Source organism: Drosophila grimshawi, unplaced genomic scaffold (genome assembly GCF_018153295.1).
Source record: "Drosophila grimshawi isolate 15287-2541.00 unplaced genomic scaffold, ASM1815329v1 contig_184, whole genome shotgun sequence".
Lineage (NCBI taxonomy): Eukaryota > Metazoa > Arthropoda > Insecta > Diptera > Drosophilidae > Drosophila > Drosophila grimshawi.
Genome location: NW_025062956.1, coordinates 224009 through 241729, shown reverse-complemented (window position 1 = coordinate 241729; position 17721 = coordinate 224009). Strand labels below are relative to the sequence as shown.

The following is a 17721-nucleotide window of genomic DNA, read 5'->3' as shown; positions in this document are numbered from 1 at the left end:
CAAGTCAGCGTTGTGAATCGCTTTATCAGCATAGTTTAGTGATGTAGCAGGCACGCGCATTTGCCGAGTCAGTCTTTCATTCATTGTTTTATTGTTTCTATTTAGAAATTAAAAAAAAAAAATACATTTCCTATCCATAGCTGATTTCCTGCCAGGCATTTACTCTTTAACAACCAGATTACCGAAATTAACGAAAGCACTAACGACAGGTAAATGCACACAAATTGAGAGGTAGCCGTGTGCCTCTGCTTCTACCAATGCCTGTGCCGCGACCTCTACTTCCGCCTCTGCTTCCACCTCTGCATCCACCTCTGCTTCCGCTCCTGTGAGATTCTGAAAGCAAAGATGAGGCCAGTTAAGCAGTTGGGGTGCATGTGTATATGGAGACCTACGTGGATTTGGTTTATTCTCCTGATTATTATGCTCAAAAATGCGGCCTTGTTCAAGCAGATCATTGAATGTGTGGACACTCTGGCGGGAGATGTGCTTGCGGTACTTAATATTCAGCAGACCATACAAGAAATCCAATTCAGTCTCCTCATCGTGGCGATCCTCAGGCAGCTGAGCGAGGAGTGCGCGTTTCTCGAGCACAAATTCATCAATTACATCATCAACTGCCTGCTTCTTCTGAAAGAACTCTATGTAGATCTGGTAGGCGGGCTTGGTTGGCGAGAAGTGGTCGCGGATGAGTCGGATGGCATCCTCCCAGGTCTTTGCTTCTTTGCGCACGCCCTTCCACCAGGTGGAGGCAATGGCGAAGAACAGCAACGATATGCCCTTCAATGCTTTCTCATCACTTATGTTTTCCACTTCCTTATAGGTTACTATATTCTTGATGAATTCCTCGACCTCGAGGTGGTCGCGAGCACCGCCAAATCTATGAAAGCAATTGATGAAGCTGCCCTGCATTGTGGAATCTGAGCCATCGACAACTTCATATCCAGCGGCGCTAATGACAGCTGTGCGAATCCCTTCAATTAGGTCACGCAGCTGATCACTCGTCATTTGGATTTTGTGGGGCATTTTGTTGGTCACAAACTAATCCAATAGAAACTGGCTGTGGCTTGTGCGCGGACAGGTGGTGACTAGAATTATGTCTCTGCTCACCACTTGCTTATACAGCCAACCGTAATATCAACGAATTTCGAAAAAGCTTTCAATTGTTAAGTGAAAAGTTGTTGTTGCCAGTGAATCATAATGAAAGCCGACTAAACATTGGGGTTATCATTATTTATGATTATAAAAATCATCGCTTCCCTCACTGCGGCAGTTCCCAAATTTTCTTGCAGTAGGTGCAAAAGACGTAAAGAGTCATAAGTTGAGGCCAAGTCGTTGTTGCGCTGCGTCAAATCGCAATGCCTTTGTCTCCGTTTCCAGTCACTCGGGTTTGGTGAACTATGTTCGCCAGTTGCTTGCTCAAATGATATTGAAATGACTACTATGTGTTGGTGGTGTTAAAGCTCTGCTCTGTTTGCCGGCACGCCTCTTGGCGCTGATTGAGAGTTTGAAATGCTGCTGCGAAAGCTTTGTGTATTGGTGAGACGATGACCCTGCACATGTTGTTGCTGTTGTTGTAGTCAGTTTTGTCACGTCTCATGTGTGTGCGTGTCTTTTACTCCGCCTCGTTGTTGGCCTCCTGCGGCGTTTTTCGCCGCTTGCGACTTCCCTCATAGTTGGCATCTGCGGCAGTTCGACCCCGTTTGCGGCAGTTTTCGAATTTGTGTCCACGGAAATTGCAGTAGGTGCAGCGTTCAACGCGACGTGCACCACGTAGCGGACCCTTTGCGTGCTCCTCATCCTCCTGATTGTTGTGCTCAATGATGCGGCCCTGTTCGAGCAGATCCTTGAACGTTTGCACACTCTGACGGGAGATGTGCTTGCGGTACTTAATATTCAGCAGACCATACAAGAAATCCAACTCAGTCTCCTCGTCGTGGCGATCCTCAGGCAGCTGAGCGAGGAGTGCCCGTTTCTCGACGACAAATGTATCGATGGCATAGTTATCTTCCTGCTTCTTCTCGAAGAACTCCATGTAGACTTGGTAGGCGGGCTTGGTGGGCGAGAAGTGTTCGCGGATGAGCCCGATGGCGTCTTCCCAGGTCTTGGCCTCCTTGCGTACGCCCTGCCACCAAGTGGAGGCTATGCCGATAAACAGCAACGAGATACCCTTTAATGCATTCTCATCCGAAACGTTTTCCAATTCCTTATAGGTGACGATATTTGTGATGAATTCTTCAACCTCGTCGTGTTTGCGATAACCAGCAAATCGATAGTCGCACGCGCTTAAGCTGCCCGTTGACTTGGCATTGGATTTTTCGACAGTGGTAGCAATCGCACTCCCTGCTGCACTGACCGCCGAAGATCGGACAGTTTCGATCAGCTCCCGAAGTTGCTCACTGGTCATATGAATGCTCTGAGCCATATTTGAGCAAATGGACAATAGCTGTGAGGAATGCGCTGAACCACTTGTGCATCCAAATTGCTGTGTCGTTTTGATTCTTTATTCTGGTCTCCAATCGCACCATTGCGAAATTCAGCTTCGAAATACCAAACTCGCTCTCCGGAGAGAGCAAAGAGCAGAGAGCGGAGAGCGAATACGTATTGCATAGATTTAGTTATAATAATCTCTTATTTAAGCATATGAACGTACGCTATCTTGTCGATAAATATACATACATACATATGTATAATATATTGTATATACAGACTTCCATAAAGGCAATAGCTCATAAGTTTGGTGTGCAACAATTAGTGGCTTACTTATCAATTCTTGGGAATTGATAAATATAAAAGCAACACCTGACTGCTAAACATGCACAAGCATGTTAGTTTCTCAATTATTTAATGAAAAAACCCCGTTGACATACATATACACACACAGCCACTCACATACATACATCAAAACATATGTACGTTGAGCAAACAAGCGAAAAAGAGCGAACAACAACAAGAGCACCAATTGCCGGTTTTTTCGAACTCGAAAGCTTCCACTTCGAGAGCACTGAGAACAACATTTTAATTTCACAATAAAAAAAAAGCTTCAATTAATATTATTTTCATGCCAGTTTCGCAGTTGCCAGCACAGAAGCAGCTGCGTTTGTACCGTTCGTTTATTTATTCGTGGAAAATGACTCAGCTGTCGGACGCACAGTTTCTCATATTAATCGATACGATTAAATCGCTGGCACCGCAACAAGTCGAAACTGAGCAGCAGTCGAAGGGCAGCTTTAGCAATTGCTCGGCTCGATTCAGTGGCCAGCGGGATCATGATGCCGTCGATGAGTTCATAACGGCAGTGGAAACGTACAAGGAGGTGGAGGGCATCAGCGACAAGGATGCACTGAAGGGCATCTCGCTGCTATTCGACAGCGTTGCCGTCATGTGGTGGAGGGGCGTGCGACGCGAAGCAAAGACCTGGGAAAGTGCTCTACAACTGCTGCGGGATCACTTCTCGCCCACAAAGCCCTCGTATCTCGTCTACTTAGAAATCTTCGAGATGAAGCAGAATGAGGGCGAAGTCATCGATGCGTTCATATGCAAACAGCGCGCTCTGCTCGCCAAGCTGCCGGAGGGGCGCCACGACGAGGAGACTGAGCTGGACTTCATCTACGGCCTGATGCTGCAAAAATACAGGGAACACATTCCACGGCACGAAATCAAATCCTTTCGAGAACTGCTCGAACGCGGCCGCACAGTGGAGCGCACGAGGCATTGAAATCTTCCTCCAATATTTAGTCTTTAATTATTAACTAATTAAATTATATATGTAGATTTGTAAATATTAAAAACTTTTATTTAGTAAGAAAAAACCAATTTATTATAGATGTCAACTAAATGCTTGCCATTCTGTGGACTCAGTATTACAATAAATCACGAATTTCTAGAGATTCGGACTGCATGCAACTTGGCGCAGCAGCACATAGATCTTCTCCTTAATCCAATCCTTGTTGTATGGCGCATAGGTATTGGTGATCTTCTGGTAGATCAGGCAGCTGATATCGAACAGTGTGTCCATAAAGTTAAATAGCTGACTGATGTCGTACGTGATTGTCCGCATTTGCGGATTGCTGCGCTTCAGATGCTCCTCGTAGATCTTGAAGATGCCCTCCATGCATTTATTGACGCTCTCGTAGTCGCAATATGTGCGCGTCTCCGGCTTGGCGCCCGGCTGCACCAGCAAAATTGTATGCGACATTTCTTTGTCAATTAAAGCAATAATATTGTTGTTGACAGGAAAACGCTGCTAATCGCGGTTGCAACGGCTCAAATGATGTGTAACTGTAAAATACGAATGGAGTATTTTAGTTACAATTCTTCTTCATTTCCCAGCTTTATCGCCCTCTGCTAATTCTACGTACACAAACACGCACACAGAGTGCTGTCAATTTTTATAGAAAACAGAGCATAAAATGAATACACAAAAGCCTTATGCGAATTTGTGTGTGCATAACCAAAATAGCTGAAAATGAGGAACAAAACGAAATGAAATTGTAGGTAAAAAATGATACCGGACCTTGAACATTGATGGAGAAAATATTGAAGAATTCAATAGAGTTGCAAAAATAAAAAAAAATATAAATATATATATATATATGTATGATTATACATATATGCGAATATAACCCCTGCAAACCCCCTAATAAAAACGGCATTAAAATTGTGGTTTAGTTTGATTTGATTTTGTAATTTTTTTCTGGTTTCAGTCTTTACAATTTAATTGGTTTCTGTGTATCACAGTCTCTTGTGGTCATCGATAGGCCCCGAGCTTGATGTGAATGCAGTTGCCTCAGTCATGGGGGAGGCACTACATCCCATCGAGGAATGCGAGCGATTGTTGTTGTTGCGTCCATGGCGGCCAAATTGCTCCACGAAAATACTGGCGCGCGCGCTACAACAAAAATGGCCACGATAATGGAATGGATATCCAATGTTTTGGGAGAAAGGTGGCACTACGCGCCTAAGGATTCTGCACAAGAGACTTGATTTACAAATAATTTGGGGCTTTGCGACAGTCGCCAACAAGCTGGAGCAACAAAGAAGCGACGAATCCAAAGCCCCTGTGTGTGCGTGTGTGAGAGAGGTAGCTGGCGTGCCTAACGCTTGCCGTTGCATGGCGATGATCCACGAAGGAGCAAAGAAGCCAGCAACTGACAACTTGGCGTGCCAATTGCACGAATGGCGACTGCATAGCCATCGTAGTGCAATGTGTTCAAATAATCACTAGACCTAAAAAGGTCTTATGAAAGAGTGGTTTGTTGTTGTTTAAATTTCCTCAAGGGAAATTTAGTTTTGTCCACGACCAATTCGCAGCAGCTACTGTCGCGCCAGACGCAAGAATGCAGAGAGTCAGTCAACGCCACACCAGGCATATTCACAGTTGGCGACAAAGCTGCACTGCGCCGAAACACACTGCCGAGTGTTGCCAGTGTGAATTTGCCTCAGTATGGAATTGACCTCTCTCTCTGCGCTCTTGCGTCACGCAAAGCAAACTACTGAAAATTCCCATGGACGTGTTTTTGTTTTGCCGCATTGACTAAGGACCAACACAAGCAGCACCTGCAGTCGCGAACTCAGCACACAAGCGCCGACATCATTCACTGCGCCTGCCGAGGCCGGCGCAGCGCTTTCAATCCGTCAACTTGAGCGCCTCGTGCGCGTCTACATTTGCGCAGCAATGGCACTAGGTCAAGGCAGCGGTTTTTGAGCGACGTGGAAGCGGCGGGGGGCAGGGCACATACAACACCGAACACGGCCCCAGGCGCTGCGCCTCGATACAGACGCGGCAGAGATAACGCCGACGATCGCCCCACAAAGCCTGTCTCTGCTGCCGTTCCAAAGAACGACAGCGAAAAAGCTCTGCTGGTCGAAGTCGCCGCCTCGCTGCTACGCTGCATCAAAACGCAACGCCTTTGCCTGGGTGCGGAATGTGTGCGCCGGACTCCTCTCTGTTTCCAGTCACTCGGGTTTGGTGAACTATGTTCACCGGTTGCTTGTTCAAAAAGTAGTAAATTGCAATCAATTGCGGCGTTCGGAGCCGAAATAGCCGCATGCGCAGCGTGAAGTATAAATTTCGACATCGAAATGTCGACTATGTTTGGTGTTGTTAAAGCTCTGCTCTGTTTGCCGGCACGCCACTTGGCGCTGATTGAGAGTTCGAAATGCTGCTGCGAAAGCTTTGTCTCTCTCTCTCATTCTTGGCCATGTGTCAGCCGACGCGACAAAGTGAGCGTGTATTGGTGAGACGATGACAGAGGCGCTGTTCTTGTTGTTGTTGTTGTTGTAGTCGATGATGTCATGTCTCATGTGTGTGTGCATCTTTTACTCTGCCTCGTTGTTGGCGTCCTGCCGCGCCTGTTGCCGCTTGCGGCAGACGTCGAAAGTGTGTCCACGGAAATTGCAGTAGGTGCAGCGTTCAACGCGACGTGCACCACGTAGCGGACCCTTTGCGTGCTCCTCATCCTCCTGATTATTGTGCTCAATGATGCGGCCCTGTTCGAGCAGATCCTTGAACGTTTGGACACTTTGACGGGAGATGTGCTTGCGGTACTTAATATTCAGCAGACCATACAAGAAATCCAACTCAGTCTCCTCATCGTGGCGATCCTCAGGCAGCTGAGCGAGGAGTGCCCGTTTCTCGACGACAAATGTATCGATGGCATAGCTATCTTCTTGCTTCTTCTCGAAGAACTCCATGTAGACCTGGTAGGCGGGCTTGGTGGGCGAGAAGTGTTCGCGGATGAGCCCGATTGCGTCTTCCCAGGTCTTGGCTTCCTTGCGTACGCCCTGCCACCAAGTGGAGGCCATGCCGTAAAAAAGCAACGAGATACCCTTCAATGCATTCTCATCTGAAATGTCCTCCAATTCCTTATATGTGACGATATTTGTGATGAATTCTTCAACCTCGTCGTGTTTGCGAGCTCCGCCAAATCGATGACTACAGTTGCTGAAGCTGCCCTTTGTCTTGGAAGTGGATCCTTCGCCATTGGCAGCAGCAGCGGCAGCGTTGCCAGCTGCGCTGACGGCAGACACACGAACGGCTTCGATGAGCTCACGCAGTTGTTCGTTGGTCATTTGGATTGTTGCCATGGCTGATTACTTAAAAGGCACACACTTTGTTGTTGTTTAAATAATTTGGAATTTTGTGTGGGGAACAGCGAACAAAGCCAGTTAGCGTTGGCGAATGCTGCTGCTTGCACTTGTTGTGGTCGTTGAGGACTGAAGTTCTGTCTGTCGCTCTGCCACCTTTTATTGAGAATTGTGAAATTTAATTTCGAAAAAGTTCGTAACCAAAGAGGAATTGAGAGTGAAAGAGAGATCCAGAGAGCGAGTTGTAGTTTTTGGTCACCAGATTTCAGTGAATCATTCTTCGAACATTTAAATGCATGAGCTTATTTATATATACGTATATATGTATATATATCATGCATATATGTACATATGTACGTATACATACCTAATATTAAAAAATATGAAAACTACAAATTTTAAATAAAACAATACAATCAGAAAATAATACGGACTACGTGTATAGCTTGTCAATTTAATTTTCTGCAATATTTCATGTTTTAATTAAGAGACGAAAACGAAAAGCAAGACAAATGAAATTGTGCAAGAACTAAGGAGTGATGACAGAAGTTGAAAATAGACGCAGGAAGCGGAGAACACAAAATATTTATCATGCTTTTTTGAGTAAGCAATGTTTAAAGATATTATGCTGTAGCTAATGTACTTTTACTTGTTCATGTTTTAATAATGCATTTTCGTTGTAATTTCGCATTGGAATGAAAATACGTCGATGAGTCAATAACAACTTGTTTGTTGTATATAGTACAGTTAGTTCTCACTAGCCAGCGCATACATACACACTAACGTAGACTAGAGCACCAGGAGAGTGTCAAATATATGCACATACACACTTGCATACTTACATAGAATAAAGAAACAGTAATACGCTCAAATGTGTATATGCATGTGTGGAGCAGTGTTCACCGTGACATTTAAAACAACAAATGCCGGCTTTTTTAATTTGTAAACATTCTCACACTGTAAGTCTCTCCCTGTGAGCAAGCAGAAAGTGCTTCGATAGCACTAAATTTGGTGGACTGTTTTTCAAATCTAAATGCTCTGTGCAGAAAATCATTTCAAAAGTATTGACAGCATAATTAAAAAAAAAAAAGTCTAAAGACACCAGAAATAAATATCTATTCGTTTATAAGTTGAATTTGTTGCGCATTAATAGTGGCGTTGCCATATCCAGGGGCAATATTGCCCATTAGCGCGATTGTATTGAACTAGTTCATACGCTTTTTGGTTCAGAAGACTTTCCCGCGAAACCACAAATTGGACGCTCAGCAATAAATTATTACTGTTGAGAACGCATAACACATAAAGGAAATATGGCGGAGGAATATCATGTTGAACGTATTGAAGGCAAGCGGATAAAGAATGGAGTCACTGAGTATTTCCTTAAATGGAAGGGATATCCACGCAATCAAAACACTTGAGAGCCGATAAAACATCTTTCATGCCCCGATATTGCCGCATTCGAGAAATCGGAGAAAATCAAAGCCCATGCCAAAAAGTACAAGGCATCAGGAATTGATAATACACGTGTCAGTCAAGTCGAGCGAAATTTTGGTTTCGATCGCGGGTTGATTCCTGCGCAAATCCTGGGTGCGTCCCATTTCAGTGGAGAGCTAATGTTCCTGATGTCTTGGAAAAATAATAATCTTATTGGACTGGTGCCTGCCAACCTGGCCAACATTAAATGTCCACAAGTCGTTATTGAATTTTACGAGGCGCGTCTCATTTGGAATGACGAAATTGACAAAACAACATAAAAACCGTCTAGCTGTGAAAAGGAAGAATGCAATAAAGATCGATTTGAAGGACGTTGAGTAATAAACGGTAAACGGAGGAGTAATCGGTTAACGTATACATATGTCATATGTATATGTATTGTGTAACGCACACATGAATATATTTTGTTTATTTTGTATTATCAATTGATAATTCTACGACGGAGTTGTAGTTTTGTTTTGCTTAAGTAATTAAATGGACTGTTTTCATATTGCTATTTTTTGACTGGCGGACGGGAATTTTCATTTTGGCGCCGACTCAAAAGTAACTGCGTAAATAAGAGTTGCCACCGATATGGTAAAATAAAAGTATTGGAACAGTAACCAGTTCACGATTCTTGCTCCGTCACGAACCACAAACACTGTTGAGCAATTGCTGTGAGGTGCGTTTTTTAGTAATCTCGTGAAAATAGCGAAGTATTGTGCTATTTGGCAATTTGCACGTTACACAGAACGATGCCGAGAGTGTTTCGCAGCCGATGCGACATATTGATACAATTATTGTGAGGTGTAACGATAAAAATGCTGATTATTTTGCATATTGCAGGATTAGCAGGCTGGCGCATTTGCGAAATTGATGTGAACTTGGGCATTGTTGAAGCGTTGCCGTCGGCTGAGAGACAGACGTCAACGAAATGACCACCAGCAGTGAGGATGTGCTTCTGCAGATGGGCGAGGTGCGTTACAAGAAGGGCGATGGCACCCTCTACGTGATGAACGAGCGTCTGGCGTGGATGGCGGAGCACCGGGACACGGTGACCGTTTCGCATCGCTACGCGGACATCAAAAGTAGGCAAATGTTTAACATTGGAGGAGGAGGAACTAACGTTGATGCTTTATTGTTGTTGTTGCAGCACAAAAGATCTCGCCCGACGGCAAGCCAAAGGTGCAGCTGCAGGTGGTGCTGCACGATGGCAACACATCCACTTTCCATTTTGTTAACCGCCAGGGCCAGCCGGCCATGCTCTCCGATCGTGACAAGGTCAAGGAGCTGCTGCAGCAGCTGTTGCCAAACTTTAAGCGCAAAGTCGACAAAGATCTGGAGGACAAGAATCGTGTACTGGTCGAGAATCCCAATTTATTGCAGCTCTATAAGGATCTTGTCATAACCAAAGTACTTACCAGCGATGAATTCTGGGCGACGCACGCCAAAGATCATGCACTCAAGAAAATGGGCAAGAGCCAGGAAATCGGTAAGTCTTCCTACTCTTAATAGTCCCATTCAGTGTGTTTATTTTAATTGCTACCATTATTAAACGCATAGGTGTTTCTGGTGCCTTTTTGGCCGACATCAAGCCGCAGACGGACGGTTGCAATGGCCTTAAATACAATCTTACCTCAGATGTCATACACTGCATTTTTAAAACATATCCCGCCGTTAAGCGCAAGCATCTGGAGAATGTGCCGGGCAAAATGCCTGAATCCGAGTTCTGGACCAAGTTTTTCCAATCGCATTATTTTCATCGGGATCGTCTCACCGCCGGCACCAAGGACATTTTTACCGAGTGCGGCAAAATTGACGATCAGGCCTTGAAGGCGGCAGTGCAGCAGGGTGCCGGTGATCCGTTGCTGGATTTGAAGAAGTTCGAGGATGTGCCGCTGGAGGAGGGCTTTGGAAGCGTTGCCGGCGATCGTAATGTGGTTAACAGTGGCAACATTGTCCATCAGAACATGATCAAGCGCTTCAATCAGCATTCCATCATGGTGTTGAAGACATGCGCCACTGTTAATGCCCCATCCGGCTCCATGCCAAATGGCACAAGCATGGCAAATGGACCACTTGGTCAGTCCAGTTACACCAACGGCCTCAATGGCAAGGCCTCTAAGCACACAGTCGATACTCCGGTCAGTGAACAAGATGTGCCGCCAACGAAGAGGCGCCGTGTCATGGAGAAGATACGTTACGAAGATCTGGGCAATCCGCAGAGCGAATCAGATGACGACGCACCACAATCGTCCAATAAGGCCAAGCATTTTGAGCTGTCCAAAGTGGAACGTTACCTAAATGGTCCCCTGCAAAATCAAATGTATGAAAACCACAGCGACTCACTTGCCTTCGAATATGTGCAGTACAAGCTGGTGCGCAACTCAGAGTCTTGGCTGGATCGCAGTGCCCAGCGAAATGTTATATGCTCCAAGGCGGCCGTTAATGCTCTAGGTGAGCTCAGTCCAGGCGGCTCTCTTATGCGTGGATTTCAGGAGCAGTCGGCGGGGCGTAAGTTCACATCATACAATGTATATATGAAGATGGAGTATTTATATTGTTTTAATCCTTGCAGAGCTGGTGCCACAAGACTTTCAACGCGACCTGCGACACTTGTATCTGTCGCTGCAGGAGCTTCTCAAACACTTTTGGAACTGCTTTCCACCCACCACGGAGGAGCTGGAGTCCAAACTGCAGCGCATGCATGAGACATTGCAGCGTTTCAAAATGGCCAAACTAGTGCCTTTCGAGGTGAGCAACACGCAAGCCAATTCCCAGATGTGCATATATATATATATATGTGTGTACTCAACAAATCTCTTTCTTAGAATCGTGCTATGCACGAGCTCTCGCCGTTGCGATCATCGCTCACACAACACATGAACATGCTGCTGCGCACCGCCAACTCTAAATTTGCCACATGGAAGGAGCGCAAGCTGCGCAACAATAGATAACAAATGCAATGTCCTCACCAACATTATTATCAACTGGAAGTTCTCATTCAACACGTTCGATTAGCAGCGCAACGCATTCAAATGCAAATATGAATTACGTGCATAACTAAGATATAACCACTGTTTGTATGTGTGTACTCATAAATTTATACAACATCATTTTGCCATATGTTTCTTTTCACTGGTTTATTGGAATTGTTCAGCTTAGTTTTTGAACAACTGTCCAGCTTGGCTTAAGCAGTGCCTCAGTTCGTTGAATCTTCTTGCCCCGCCTCTTGTAAGTTCTAACTGCATTAAACCGATATCCCATAACAAACACAAAAAGATAGAAAAAAAAATGGTTTGATTTCTTCTAATTAACAGCTTTTTGATAGTTGTTAACGGCAAGTTTCTTGGCCAGCTGCCGACACAATACCCGCCAGTTCAACGCGACTTTAGAAACTTAAACGTTGTGTCACTGATAATCCGCACTGGAACAACTTATTGAGTTATCTAGAAAATAAATGTTATGCAGGGCTTAATAAATTGTAGTCTGTGGCAGTGGCTGTGGCTCTGGTTGCTTGGCAGCTGCCAAATTTCGTTGATTAATACTGCGTTGCTTTATCCCACAAATTCGGAATATGGTGTAACTTGTCAACTGCTAGCAATTCTTGCATTTTGTTGCTAACCTGAATATAATTGCAGATATTTATGGCCATATCGGTGCCAATTAGTTTGCCGCATCGCAATGTGTTTGTCTCTTATAATTACGAGTTTAATTACTATCAGCCCGAGCATGTTTACAAATTTCCACCCATTTTGGTAGGTCAGAAGACATTCAAGTTGGTGCTCTCAGTCTTTTCTTAAAACAAATTATTTTTTCCGAAAAAAAGATGGGTCAAGATTTTGCAGAAGATTACCTAACATATCCTACGCATGATGCATCGACTGGAAGAGAGTGTCTGAATTGCACAGCGAGCGTTAACAGTACAGCGAAAATCCGGACAGAGAACTTGGCCAAAATAAAGGAAAGAAAGAAGTCACAAGCGACGCCTAATCGAGAGAAACGCGAATTGTCGATGATGACGCGGAAAAGCTTTTATGCAATGCTGCGTGACAAGCTGGAAAGGTGCGAGTTACGCTATATGTATAAGCCTTTTAATAACTTCAAAAACTTAATACAATATAGATCTGCCTATCCTGCTGAGGCTTGTCTGCTGCGTTTGATTTGCGAGACGAATGCCTCAACGCTGGGCGAGGTCAATGGACTGTTGGGGAACATTGTGCACGTAATATTTACGTAAGTCATTTTAAAGATTCTATTGAGCAAACCCAACTAAATCCCTTATTGCGTTGCAGACCCAGCAGCTCCAGGGATGAGCAGCTGCCCTCCATCTACTACCAGGCCGAAGCGGATGGATTGCAGCAACAATGTGCGACTTATAGCACCGATTGTTCACACAATGTCTTGGACCTGATTTCAGCGCCGGTGGAGCAAATACTCAAAGACATTGCAAGCAAGCGAAGAAGAAAAAAATAAACTGGAGTAGAGTACTCGAAATATAGCGTCTCTCTCTTACTCACTGGGATACTTGTTGGCCGTTTGCGTTGCCAATTAACAGTTGTGTCTTTAATGTAAACGCAGTTTTTAGGTGAGCGCACCGCTCAGTTCTTAACTAAACCTCAAGTTGATCATAACCATAATGTGTCCGGTCCACCTTTTGCTGGCCATGTGTGCGATATGTTTCCATTTGGCTGATTGCCATTTGGCCTTTATACCTTCCAGCACGCATGGCGTGAGTTATTTCCCAGGATTGGGATTAGTAGTTAGTGGCATTAAGTGCTCCCCTCTCTGCAGATCTTTGTTGCTTTGGCTGTGCCACTGGAGCTGCCGCATCGTAACGTTTTCGTCTCGTACAACTTTGAGGCGAATTACAACTCGCCCTATAACTGGAGCAAACCGACCTTATTTGTAAGTCTTATTTACGGTGATTCGATATTTGCTTGGTGGCTATAAAAGCGACTCATTCAATGACAATTAGCACAAGTTTTAAAAGTCAATTAGCAGCTAAACGCTTGAGATTCACTAAATTGAAATGGATTCCCCAGAACTTGCATTAGTTTCACAAATATAATTTGGATTACTGTAGCAAAATGGTCCCATCGAATCGGAGGAGCTGGAACTATCGCGTAAGACTAACGAGGAGGGTGAGCAGGAAGGGCTTGACGAAGATGATCCGGAGCAGGCGCATACCGTAGAGAACATCACAAATCGTAAGCAGGAGCAAGAACCAGATGCAACTACCATGCCCACTTCGAGTGTTATGCGTGAAAGACGCGCTCTGCTCACTCGAACAAATATTTATCACATCTTGATGGATAAGTTTCAGAGGTTTCTAATACTATGATATATGGAGTATGTAACTAAAACTTAACTACTTTCTAGGAGTGGCTTCTCTGGCGAGTCCTGTTTGCTCCGCTTAATTTGCGAGACAAGCGCCGCTGAGGTGGGCGATGTCAATGGTGTTCTTGGGAGCCTAATACACGTTCTCTTCAGGTGAGCTGCGCTAAACTCTAATCGAGAATTATTAAATATAAAATCTTGTCACATAGTCCCAGCACCTCAGAGCCGGAGCAGTTGCCGTTACATTTCTATCAGGCGGAACACGATGGCTGGCAGGATAATTGCCAGCATTATGCGCGTGATTGTGGCAGAAGCTTGTTGCATATGATATCAGAGCCCTTTGAGCAGATTTTTCAACGCATTGAGCACAATGAAATTTAGTCTATAAAAAATAAAAATGAATGAGGAAAATATAAAAAACTACATTAAAAAATTGTACATTTCTAATATTTAAAAATAATACAAATATAGAAAATGTTTGCAACCGATTAGATTTAGAGTATAATTTTAATTAATGTTATAAGCCGGTTTATTCCTGATTGAACTAACAAGCTTTAGCGTGTAGCACTTGGAGTCATATACACAAATATCAATTATCAAGAAATACACATTTCAACTTCTTTGCTACTTTGTTTTGTTGTTTGACCTAATTTAAAGTGTGGCTGCTTTTTAATTAGCAACTTTCACTTCTCAAGAACTATTCTATTTGTTCTTAATTGTCACATCACTTTTAAGTCGATACAGTTGTGGTTTTGCCGAATCTAATTTTTAGTTCCATGAAATTTGTACTGGTGTTTACAACGCAGAAAGATTTTTGAGATGGTCTCAAGAATGCTGAACATCCTGCTGGCCATTTATTTGTGCCAGTTAGGAAAGGCAGCTCTTGTATGGAATACGGGTGGTGAAGTAGCGGTGAGTGTTATATAAGTATGTATAATATATATATATATATAAATATGTATAATATATAATATATATATATATATAAATATTTATATATTTTTTCAGATATTTATATCCATTGCGATACCTATTGATCTTCCCACACGTCATGTCTTTTTGTCGTATAATTTTGAGGCCAACTACAGGCTGCCACGAACCTGGCATAAGGAACGGGCTCATTTTGTAAGCTTTTGCAAAGTCGAATTATCGAATTTCGTTAATTTTGTTCCATTGCCATTGCTTAGCGCCGTGATAATGGCACTCATATAAGCCCAATTAATGGTCCTGTCGATGACTTTGAAGATTACTACGACGACTACGATGAGGAGCAACAGCACAAGCGCAAAAAACCAAAGCCACCAAAGCATAAAAAACCAAAACCACTGCACCACAAACCACCCAAGCGGAGAAACAAGCACAAATTGAAAACAAAGCACAAACCCAAACCATCCGCGGATGACGACAAGAATTTCTTTGCGGGATATCCGGACGAGGTTGTAGCCAGACATCGACGGGAGAATTCGCTACTCTCACGCAGCAAGTTCTATGAGATACTCAGTCGACGATTTGAACAGTTTGTATAGCTTATATATACGTTACGATCAGCATTAAACAATTTCTCCCCCGTCTCCTCCATAGGCATGGCTTTGGCAGCGCTGATAGCTGCCTGTTGCGGCTCATCTGTGAGGCGAATGGCGCGAATATGGGCGAGATTAATGGTGTACTGGGCAGTCTGATGCATGTGATGTTCAGTCCGAGCAGTTCATACTACGAGGCCTTGCCCATGAGATACTACAATGCTGAGTTTGATGGCCAGCAGGATAAGTGCGAAGCTTACCATGCCAAATGTAGCCGCAGTGTGCTGGACTTGATAACACGCCCTCTGATCGACTATATAAGCAATAAACGGCCATTACTTTAAATCGTTTATTCTATGTGCTTTTCATAAACATCTTGAGAGCTGGCCAAGCACAGTTTTTCATATATGTACGTGCCTCCTGGCACTGTTTGTTGGTCCGCTGCCAGGCGTTGACTGGACACCGTTGCATCAGGCGCGAATAGGCGCAGAGGCTGTAGAAGAGCGCATGACGATCGCACGCATCGCTCTGGCGACTGATTTGCGCTAGCTCCCCGTACTTACTGTGCACCAACGAGGCGCAAGGGGCGAAGTTACTGGAATAGGCATCGATAATGTCCGGATCGCTGAATGCTTGCTCAAGCATAGGACGCACTTGGCGGAGATTTAGATGGCGACCCTGCAACGCCATTGTGGCATTGAATATGCAGGCCAAGCGACACTGTGAAGTGATGTAAAGTTATAAGCTTGTACATATTGGCTTAAATATCTACATGTATAGGCCATTTACTCAATGACTTGTTTTATTAGCTTTAGGTGAAGTCGTTATGGTTTACTTATCAAGGTTCCTCGCTCTATTTTTCAAGCTAAGCTAACAGCTAGCTCAAACCAATCAGTGATTTTTATTTAAGCAAGACATTTAAAATGCGAACCATTTCACTTACACTGGGCTGTGGGCCAGAGTTTCCACACTCGCTGCTATAGACACCCCAATTGGGCAAGGGTAACGGACAGCACATCTGAACATTCTGTAATTGGCTGTGGATTAATATATATCCTTATATTTTCCAAGTATTTCATGATAGTTGTTACCTGCACAAATTTGGGGGCTGCTCTGCACTTGGCTGCGCCCATCGCAGCTGGAAATGTGAGGAATATGAAGAACAGCATGAAGAGCAGCCACTTGCACGAAAGAGTTTATACGAACTGAATGTAGTTTCATGACTCCAATTAAATCTGTGGTAATAATTAGCGTGCTGACAACAGATTAGCTGGTGATAAATCTTTCGGCTTGTTGCAGTCACATCTAACATAATGATATGCATTTTAGAGCTGTTATGAATCAAATAACTATTATTATGACTTTTAATTAAAATAAAAGCTGGCTTGATTACTCAATATAAGCTAATTGTTGAGCAATGACTAAGTAAAATTGAAACTACAATACAACTAAAAAGGAAATATTTAATATTGTCTACGTATACATTTTTATACCCTGAACCCATGAAAAATGGGTAAAAAGGGTATAATGGATTTGTGCAAATATTTGTAACATGCTGAAGGAAGCATCTCCGACCCCATAAAGTATATACATATATTCTTGATCAGGGTCAACAGCCGAGTCGATATAGCCATGTCCGTCCGTCCTTCCGTCTGTATGAACACGTAGATCTCAGAGACTATAAGAGCTAGAGACTTCAAATTTGGAATATCACGTATACCAGGCACAGATCAAGTTTGCTTTATTTTATCGATAACAGCCTACGTTTCTCGATTATCGATATCTTTAAATTTCCGATAGCAATAAATGCCACAATTTTAAAGGCAAACTCTTCTAATTAATACATAATATACATATGCACATTATTGATCAACTGCCCAAATTTCATCAAGATCAGATAAGAAAGACCCAAGCTATAGTCGAAAATATGTTCTCATATTGATCTCATTTCCATCAGCAGCCGCAAGCATTTTCCTTGTGCATAAATACGCGAGCACATGCGTTAGAAAGAGATGGCATGATAATCGACGCGAGCGTAAATATGTTTTGAGTGTATGCTGCAGAGTCCCGTTACTCAAAAACTTGTAAAAGGAAACTTTCCAATGCGACTAGAATATATTTAACAACTGGGTTCAGGATAAATCGTAGTCGAGCTCACTCGACTACATCACTTTTACTTGTTTGATGTTAAGTACTCGAATAAATGGTTAATCGACAGCAAGGTTCAAGTTAAATATGTATATCGATTTGCAATGTAAGCCAGATTGGGTCAGCCAGATTATATTTTAAATTATATTGATAT

The 17721-nt window shown here is 43.6% G+C and overlaps 11 protein-coding genes across 13 annotated transcripts; 6 read left to right on the top strand and 5 right to left on the bottom strand.

The window, feature by feature from the left end:
* Positions 1 to 199: 199 nt before the first annotated feature.
* LOC116805002 (activity-regulated cytoskeleton associated protein 1-like) lies at positions 200 to 1128 on the bottom strand. Its single transcript, XM_032734512.2, has 2 exons — positions 393 to 1128; positions 200 to 333 (listed from the first exon to the last, which is right to left on the bottom strand). The coding sequence occupies exons 1-2, from the start codon at positions 1021 to 1023 to the stop codon at positions 200 to 202; spliced, it is 765 nt and encodes a 254-aa protein (XP_032590403.1). The 5' UTR covers positions 1024 to 1128.
* An 81-nt stretch (positions 1129 to 1209) lies between these two features.
* Positions 1210 to 2488, bottom strand: LOC116805001 (activity-regulated cytoskeleton associated protein 1-like). The gene has a single exon (XM_032734511.1). The coding sequence runs from the start codon at positions 2420 to 2422 to the stop codon at positions 1613 to 1615; it is 810 nt and encodes a 269-aa protein (XP_032590402.1). The 5' UTR covers positions 2423 to 2488; the 3' UTR covers positions 1210 to 1612.
* A 639-nt stretch (positions 2489 to 3127) lies between these two features.
* LOC116804989 (activity-regulated cytoskeleton associated protein 2) lies at positions 3128 to 3779 on the top strand. The gene has a single exon (XM_032734400.2). The coding sequence runs from the start codon at positions 3128 to 3130 to the stop codon at positions 3713 to 3715; it is 588 nt and encodes a 195-aa protein (XP_032590291.1). The 3' UTR covers positions 3716 to 3779.
* A 23-nt stretch (positions 3780 to 3802) lies between these two features.
* On the bottom strand, positions 3803 to 4383 carry LOC6560781 (protein enhancer of rudimentary). Its single transcript, XM_001987786.3, has one exon. It carries the CDS (start codon positions 4193 to 4195, stop codon positions 3881 to 3883), a length of 315 nt encoding a protein of 104 aa, XP_001987822.1. The 5' UTR covers positions 4196 to 4383; the 3' UTR covers positions 3803 to 3880.
* A 285-nt stretch (positions 4384 to 4668) lies between these two features.
* Positions 4669 to 8090, bottom strand: LOC116804982 (activity-regulated cytoskeleton associated protein 1-like). 2 transcript variants are annotated; one of them, XM_032734255.1, is made up of 2 exons: positions 7929 to 8090; positions 4669 to 7242 (listed from the first exon to the last, which is right to left on the bottom strand). In XM_032734255.1, exon 2 carries the CDS (start codon positions 7084 to 7086, stop codon positions 6319 to 6321), a length of 768 nt encoding a protein of 255 aa, XP_032590146.1. In that variant the 5' UTR covers positions 7087 to 7242; positions 7929 to 8090; the 3' UTR covers positions 4669 to 6318. The 2 variants fall into 2 exon arrangements, with proteins under 2 accessions (XP_032590146.1, XP_032590145.1); XM_032734254.1 differs by lacking the exon at positions 7929 to 8090 and having other exon boundaries at positions 4669 to 7254.
* Positions 8091 to 8396: 306 nt separating this feature from the next.
* On the top strand, positions 8397 to 8965 carry LOC116804955 (chromobox protein homolog 1). Its single transcript, XM_032734073.1, has 2 exons — positions 8397 to 8421; positions 8506 to 8965. Exons 1-2 carry the CDS (start codon positions 8397 to 8399, stop codon positions 8838 to 8840), a joined length of 360 nt encoding a protein of 119 aa, XP_032589964.1. The 3' UTR covers positions 8841 to 8965.
* A 232-nt stretch (positions 8966 to 9197) lies between these two features.
* On the top strand, positions 9198 to 11675 carry LOC6560780 (general transcription factor IIH subunit 1). Of its 2 annotated transcripts, XM_043214754.1 has the most exons (6): positions 9198 to 9241; positions 9406 to 9647; positions 9713 to 10051; positions 10123 to 11073; positions 11138 to 11313; positions 11391 to 11675. In XM_043214754.1, exons 2-6 carry the CDS (start codon positions 9494 to 9496, stop codon positions 11514 to 11516), a joined length of 1746 nt encoding a protein of 581 aa, XP_043070689.1. In that variant the 5' UTR covers positions 9198 to 9241; positions 9406 to 9493; the 3' UTR covers positions 11517 to 11675. The 2 variants fall into 2 exon arrangements, with proteins under 2 accessions (XP_043070689.1, XP_001987821.1); XM_001987785.3 differs by lacking the exon at positions 9198 to 9241 and having other exon boundaries at positions 9311 to 9647.
* Positions 11676 to 12024: 349 nt separating this feature from the next.
* LOC116804953 lies at positions 12025 to 13036 on the top strand. Its single transcript, XM_032734065.1, has 5 exons — positions 12025 to 12141; positions 12201 to 12317; positions 12389 to 12624; positions 12685 to 12795; positions 12855 to 13036. Exons 1-5 carry the CDS (start codon positions 12025 to 12027, stop codon positions 13033 to 13035), a joined length of 762 nt encoding a protein of 253 aa, XP_032589956.1. The 3' UTR covers position 13036.
* Positions 13037 to 13140: 104 nt separating this feature from the next.
* LOC6560769 lies at positions 13141 to 14300 on the top strand. The gene is made up of 5 exons (XM_032734699.1): positions 13141 to 13291; positions 13354 to 13467; positions 13646 to 13887; positions 13942 to 14052; positions 14109 to 14300. The coding sequence occupies exons 1-5, from the start codon at positions 13199 to 13201 to the stop codon at positions 14278 to 14280; spliced, it is 732 nt and encodes a 243-aa protein (XP_032590590.1). The 5' UTR covers positions 13141 to 13198; the 3' UTR covers positions 14281 to 14300.
* A 430-nt stretch (positions 14301 to 14730) lies between these two features.
* LOC6560767 lies at positions 14731 to 15763 on the top strand. Its single transcript, XM_032734064.1, has 4 exons — positions 14731 to 14811; positions 14908 to 15024; positions 15087 to 15415; positions 15481 to 15763. The coding sequence occupies exons 1-4, from the start codon at positions 14731 to 14733 to the stop codon at positions 15761 to 15763; spliced, it is 810 nt and encodes a 269-aa protein (XP_032589955.1).
* Positions 15764 to 15772: 9 nt separating this feature from the next.
* Positions 15773 to 17018, bottom strand: LOC6560768. Its single transcript, XM_001987783.3, has 4 exons — positions 16995 to 17018; positions 16511 to 16654; positions 16363 to 16446; positions 15773 to 16139 (listed from the first exon to the last, which is right to left on the bottom strand). Exons 2-4 carry the CDS (start codon positions 16586 to 16588, stop codon positions 15774 to 15776), a joined length of 528 nt encoding a protein of 175 aa, XP_001987819.1. The 5' UTR covers positions 16589 to 16654; positions 16995 to 17018; the 3' UTR covers position 15773.
* Positions 17019 to 17721: the final 703 nt, after the last annotated feature.

Bases quoted from the DNA above. Each gene is read 5' to 3' on its own strand.
- LOC6560767 (XM_032734064.1), top strand. From the start codon at position 14,731: ATGCTGAACATCCTGCTGGCCATTTATTTGTGCCAGTTAGGAAAGGCA. The intron at 14,812-14,907 runs GTGAGTGTTATA...ATATTTTTTCAG, and splicing joins ATACGGGTGGTGAAGTAGCG to ATATTTATATCCATTGCGAT. The intron at 15,416-15,480 runs GTTTGTATAGCT...TCTCCTCCATAG, and splicing joins CTCAGTCGACGATTTGAACA to GCATGGCTTTGGCAGCGCTG.
- LOC116804955 (XM_032734073.1), top strand. From the start codon at position 8,397: ATGGCGGAGGAATATCATGTTGAAC. The intron at 8,422-8,505 runs GTATTGAAGGCA...AAAACACTTGAG, and splicing joins GGAGGAATATCATGTTGAAC to AGCCGATAAAACATCTTTCA.
- LOC6560768 (XM_001987783.3), bottom strand. From the start codon at position 16,588: ATGCTGTTCTTCATATTCCTCACATTTCCAGCTGCGATGGGCGCAGCC. The intron at 16,447-16,510 runs GTAACAACTATC...AGCCAATTACAG, and splicing joins CAGCCCCCAAATTTGTGCAG to AATGTTCAGATGTGCTGTCC. The intron at 16,140-16,362 runs GTAAGTGAAATG...ATCACTTCACAG, and splicing joins ACTCTGGCCCACAGCCCAGT to TGTCGCTTGGCCTGCATATT.
- LOC116805001 (XM_032734511.1), bottom strand. From the start codon at position 2,422: ATGGCTCAGAGCATTCATATGACCAGTGAGCAACTTCGGGAGCTGATC.
- LOC116804989 (XM_032734400.2), top strand. From the start codon at position 3,128: ATGACTCAGCTGTCGGACGCACAGTTTCTCATATTAATCGATACGATT.
- LOC6560769 (XM_032734699.1), top strand. From the start codon at position 13,199: ATGTGTCCGGTCCACCTTTTGCTGGCCATGTGTGCGATATGTTTCCAT. The intron at 13,468-13,645 runs GTAAGTCTTATT...GGATTACTGTAG, and splicing joins GGAGCAAACCGACCTTATTT to CAAAATGGTCCCATCGAATC. The intron at 13,888-13,941 runs GTTTCTAATACT...ACTACTTTCTAG, and splicing joins TTGATGGATAAGTTTCAGAG to GAGTGGCTTCTCTGGCGAGT.
- LOC116804982 (XM_032734255.1), bottom strand. From the start codon at position 7,086: ATGGCAACAATCCAAATGACCAACGAACAACTGCGTGAGCTCATCGAA.
- LOC6560780 (XM_043214754.1), top strand. From the start codon at position 9,494: ATGACCACCAGCAGTGAGGATGTGCTTCTGCAGATGGGCGAGGTGCGT. The intron at 10,052-10,122 runs GTAAGTCTTCCT...TTAAACGCATAG, and splicing joins GGGCAAGAGCCAGGAAATCG to GTGTTTCTGGTGCCTTTTTG. The intron at 11,314-11,390 runs GTGAGCAACACG...TCTCTTTCTTAG, and splicing joins CCAAACTAGTGCCTTTCGAG to AATCGTGCTATGCACGAGCT.
- LOC6560781 (XM_001987786.3), bottom strand. From the start codon at position 4,195: ATGTCGCATACAATTTTGCTGGTGCAGCCGGGCGCCAAGCCGGAGACG.
- LOC116804953 (XM_032734065.1), top strand. From the start codon at position 12,025: ATGCAGGGCTTAATAAATTGTAGTCTGTGGCAGTGGCTGTGGCTCTGG. The intron at 12,625-12,684 runs GTGCGAGTTACG...AATACAATATAG, and splicing joins CTGCGTGACAAGCTGGAAAG to ATCTGCCTATCCTGCTGAGG. The intron at 12,796-12,854 runs GTAAGTCATTTT...ATTGCGTTGCAG, and splicing joins ATTGTGCACGTAATATTTAC to ACCCAGCAGCTCCAGGGATG.
- LOC116805002 (XM_032734512.2), bottom strand. From the start codon at position 1,023: ATGCCCCACAAAATCCAAATGACGAGTGATCAGCTGCGTGACCTAATT. The intron at 334-392 runs GTAGGTCTCCAT...CTTTGCTTTCAG, and splicing joins GGAGAATAAACCAAATCCAC to AATCTCACAGGAGCGGAAGC.